At 39.8% G+C, this 4,871-nt stretch overlaps 1 protein-coding gene across 1 annotated transcript in view; it reads left to right on the top strand.

The window, feature by feature from the left end:
• Positions 1–4,522, top strand: part of LOC107693764 (vacuolar protein sorting-associated protein 52 homolog) — an 18,990-nt gene extending 14,468 nt beyond the window's left edge. Inside the window, exons 10-15 of the mRNA XM_016493279.1 lie at positions 859–954; positions 1,886–1,993; positions 2,085–2,150; positions 2,231–2,342; positions 3,735–3,853; positions 3,936–4,522. Of these exons, the coding sequence (XP_016348765.1) occupies positions 859–954; positions 1,886–1,993; positions 2,085–2,150; positions 2,231–2,342; positions 3,735–3,853; positions 3,936–4,082 (648 nt within the window). The 3' untranslated portion in view covers positions 4,083–4,522. The remainder of the gene's footprint in view (positions 1–858; positions 955–1,885; positions 1,994–2,084; positions 2,151–2,230; positions 2,343–3,734; positions 3,854–3,935) is intronic.
• The last annotated feature ends 349 nt before the right edge of the window (positions 4,523–4,871 follow it).

Below are 4,871 nucleotides of genomic sequence, written 5' to 3'. Positions count from 1 at the left end.
AAGTTGCCAAACTTTTGACTGGTACTGTACTATAATATGCACAAAGAATATCTTTTATTACTCCGTAATATCGGTATCGGCCCCAAAAAACCCATATCGGTCGGGCTCTACTCTCCATATTAAACTGGTTAAATGTACATTAAATTAATCGTACCCTGCGATGCATGAACAGTGTTGATCCTGCATGTTGTCATCCGCGATCGTGACGACCGAAACATGAGGCTTCTCCCGCTTGCATTGTGATCTGTAAACCCTCGCTTCCAAATGAATCGAGTAACCCACCATATTTTAGGCAGCTGTGTTCCTGATGGCAGTGGCCTCTTTCTGTAGGATAATGCACCCTGACTTGAATTGGAATTGTGACTGATCAGTGTATCTTGACCAAGAAGAACATAAAGGCTGACTTGAACAGGCCTGTGGAGCTCTGTAGAAGTGTTTTATGGAGTGATGTGACTCAGCTGGAACTTTTTGGACTCATGAATCAGCAGTACTGTATGTCTGGTGCAAAAAAGGCAAAGCTGATGAGCAGAAGAACACCATCTCCTCGGAGAAGCAGTCTTGTTATGGGGGAGCTTTACTGACTTTATTGATATATATATATATATATATATATATATATATATATAGTGATTGCCTTCAGTGTACAAAATATGTATATTTTTGAAATGTCGACAGGAAATACTTTTCTTCATATGTTCGATTCAGAAGTGTTCAGGTCATAATTCCCTCCATAGAAATGATGCTCAGTCTAAAAAGAAAGGCTTTTATTTTTAGAGACTCACGTGTGGTGTTCTGTCCCTGCGCAGTGAGCGAATGAAAGAAGTGTTACAGTGGTGTGTTTTCATGCTGTTTGTGTAGATCACACGCCGCTATGCTGAATTCTCCTCTGCTGTGGTCAGTATAAACCAGACCTTCCCCAACGAGAGGACCATCGCTCTTCTGGGACAGCTGCAGGTGAGGAGAGAAGCGCCTCGGGTCCTCCAGGGCCCGTATTCACAAAACATCTTCAGGCTAAAAGTAGCTCATAACTCGCCGATTCAGGAGAAAATCTTAAAAATAATGGGCGTGTCAATCCTAAATTTAGGACTCCTACATTTTTGCTCTAAGAGTATTTCACAAAGCGTTTTAGCACTAAAACTAGCTCCTAAATCTGTGAAAGGTTAGGAGTAGTGAAGAGGACTCCTAAGTCACTAAGACCAAGCCACAAACTATCCTAAAACAGCTGTTGCTGGCAATCTGCCTCGTAACAGAAACATTTTAGAAACATTTGACGATAATGGGCTTTTAAAAAGGTATCGCCTTTGGTTTTGGAGGTTATCCCAACTCCAGATTTTCCTTTGATTATATGCTTGTTTTCATTAACCAGTTGGGCAAGAAGTAACAGCTGTTCTCGCGTCCAGTTTTTCTTTTTTATTGGCATGTCTTACTATCAGCCATGATTATTCTACTCTGTTTATTAGAAGGCTGTTTGTATGCATATTCACTAATTATGAGAAGCACACATGTAAGAGGCTGACAGTTAGCTGAACATATACTTGTTTAATTAGTGACACTTTCTTTGAATGTGGCAATTAGCAGTTTTATTTTAAAACCTTTATTTGAATACGGCAACATAATATGGTGCTCTACAATATTTCTATGAATAAATCTCTGACCGAGACTATCAGCCAATCACTGTGTGCATAATTAGCAAGCATGATGCAGCGAGCTCAACCCCGCTTTTACTCTGAGCTTAAGACTTCTCTCTCTTCCTCAGTACAAGTTTGTCTCAGCAGCTTTGTGAACAGGTTTTAAGAGAAAGCTCTCGGCTCTGTTATTTAGGAGAGCTGTCAGTGGTGAGATCAGATGTTTTGTGACGCTGACCGCTGCTGTGATCTGGTTTCAGGTGGAGGTGGAGAACTTTGTGCTGAAGATGGCGGCTGAGTTTCCCTCTAGACGAGACCAGCTCATCTTCCTCATCAACAACTACGACATGATGCTCGGCGTGCTCATGGTGATGCTCCTCACGAGACACGCCGCTAACCGTTACCACTGTGTTCTAGTCCAGACCGCACCGTGATGTGTGTGTGTGTGTGTGTGTGCAGGAGCGAGCAGCGGACGACAGTAAAGAGGTGGAGGGCTTCCAGCAGCTGCTGCTGGCCAGAACACAGGTCAGGAGCAGCAGCTCACACAGCGCGAGTAACTGTGAGTGAGTAACTGTGTGAGTAACTGCTGTGTCGCTCTGGAACAGGAGTTTATCGAGGAGATTCTTTCTCCTCCGTTCGGAGGGATGATTACATTCGTGAAGGAGAGCGAGGCCCTCATGGAGAAAGGGCAACTTGACAAACTCAGAACCGATGAAGGTGAGTGCTGGAGCTGCTGTGTTCACTGTCAAGGGTTACGTCAGACTGCTTATCGTGCGTCTCTTATTCTGTGATTCCTTTTTGTTTTTTTGGATAACGGGCTAGTTCAACGCAAGATTGTGTCCTCATTTTCTCACATCATTCAAAACCTATGAACTTTCATCTCATCTTTGGATCGTATTCTTTCGAAATCTTTTTTGTCCATCATTTGAAAATCAAAATTCTCATGCTTCCAAATTTCATGAAGAAATCCACATGAATGGAGTGGTTTAATCCGAGTTCTCTAAAGAGGCACAGCAGTTTCGAAAGATTTCTATGCTTTAATGTAGAGCACATCAAATCTGGCAAACAGATGCTCAAACGCATTGAGGTTTGTTCTCACACAGTTGAGCTTCTGTTTGCCATGTCTTTATGTACTTCTTGAAGATTTTGATTCAGTGGATGGACAAAAATGATGAGAGATTATAATATATTCATTTGTGTTGTTAAGATGAACAGAAGTCTTGTCGATTTGGAATGACATGAGGGTAACGGTGATAGTGTAAATCTTAAATAGATTTGTTTTTTCTTTTTTTGTATAAGCTGTGGTGTTTGCTTGGTTACACTTTATTTTGATAGTCCACTTTAGACATTCTACTAACTATAAGTAACTTTGTAACTACATGTCAACTACATGTCAACTAATTCTCATTAATTTGCAACTACATGTCTACTAACTCTCAGAGTAGACTGTTAGGGTTAGGGTTTAGGGTTAGTAGAATAAGTTGACAAAGAAAGAGTTAGAAGATATTAAGCAGACAGTCTACTAATACTCTACTAACTGCTAGTTGACATGTAGTTGCAAAGTTACTTACTGTTAATAGAATGTCTAAAGTTGACTATAGAAATAAAGTGTTACCGTTTGCTTTAGTTGAAGTGCTGTTTAATGCTGGAATGATTGACAGTCTCCTCATCATTACTGAAACAGTTTATTAAACCGTCACGGTTCATCGCTGGCACTTCCATGCAAAAGTTTGGGATCTGTAAGACTTTTATTATTGCTGCTTTGAAAGACATTTCAAAAAAACCTAGGATGAATAAAATATTTATTATGACAGTAAATACATTTTGAATTCTGTCTCAATTAAATGCTGCTCTTTCTGTTCATCAGTGTTCTGCTCATCTAACAAATCCTGAAAAAAAGCAATTATTTTGAATTAGAATTTTTCACAATAGTACAGTTTGTACTGTATTGTTGATCAAATAAGCCTTGGTGAGCAGAAGGGAATTCTTTTAAAAGTGTTAACCTTACGCTCCCCAAGCTTTGGAATCCTATGGCAATGTGTTCATGAAACGATGAATGGCCCCAGCAGCGCAGACGTGAAGTGTTATTGAGCCTCTCTGTGTGTGTAGCTCGTATCACGCAGCTGGTGCGGGGTTTCTCCAGCTCGTGGAAGCAGTCTGTGGAGGCCCTGAGTCAAGACGTCATGCGCTCCTTCACCAACTTCAAGAACGGAACCAGCATCATTCAGGTACAGTCTCACCAAATAACACATTTACAGACCTCACAGCTCATAAACATGCTGTCAAACCCATGAATGGTTGTCTTCTCAGGGAGCGCTGACCCAGCTCATCCAGTACTATCATGGTTTCCATAAGGTCCTCTCCCAGCCGACCTTCCGCAGTCTGGCAGTGCGCTCCGAGCTCATAAACCTCCATCATCTGATGGTGGAAGTCAAGAAGCACAAGCCAAACTTCTGAAGTCGCACTTGAATCTTGAAACTGTTTTAGCTTATCAGGTAAAAGTAACTGAAAGATGTTTTTTTTGTTGTTGTTTTTCTGGAAATCAAGACATTAAAAGTATGATATTTTGTAGTAAAGGTTGATTTTCAGTCGTTGAGTATTTTGAGCACTAATCTTTTTATTTGGTCAGTCTTTTGTTTTTGGTTTGCCGATTATGGGCTCTTTTTCCATTAGATGCATTTGTAATTTTATCTTTAATATGATTTGATTTCTTTGAATGTTTCATCTGTAAATTCAGTTGCAGCTTCTCTAAATGTTTTTGTGTATAAACTGGCATCTTTTGGTTTCTCACACACGTCTCTGAAAGTATGTGTGCACTGTTGCCGTATTTAAGTTATAACGAAGAAAAGCATTCCATGTCTCGAAATAAAACATATTAGATTGAACGTCTCTGAAAATGTTCCCATCCTTTTGTCAATCCATTAAAGCAAAAACAAAAAGAAAATTGCTAAAAAAAACAATTGCTAATTTTTACTACAAGTTACTAAAAAAAAAATTGTTATAAGAAGCCACATGCATTTAGCTGTGGAAGTTAATATACCTTAAACCTAACCATTTATTGCTCATGTATGGAGTCTCCATTTAGGAGTGCTGATGTTGACCGTTTTTAAATAAAGTGCCATTTTATTACTTGTGTATATTTCATATGTTTACATACTCTGGTCTTAGCAAGTGAACTCACACACACACACACACACACACACACAAGCTTGCATCACTGCTTCACCAGTCTAATTAGATCACAAC

Source organism: Sinocyclocheilus anshuiensis, unplaced genomic scaffold (genome assembly GCF_001515605.1).
Source record: "Sinocyclocheilus anshuiensis isolate Anshui unplaced genomic scaffold, SAMN03320099.WGS_v1.1 scaffold1986, whole genome shotgun sequence".
NCBI lineage: Eukaryota > Metazoa > Chordata > Actinopteri > Cypriniformes > Cyprinidae > Sinocyclocheilus > Sinocyclocheilus anshuiensis.
Note: the sequence above shows the minus strand (reverse complement) of the source record. Positions and strands in the feature narration are given on the sequence as shown.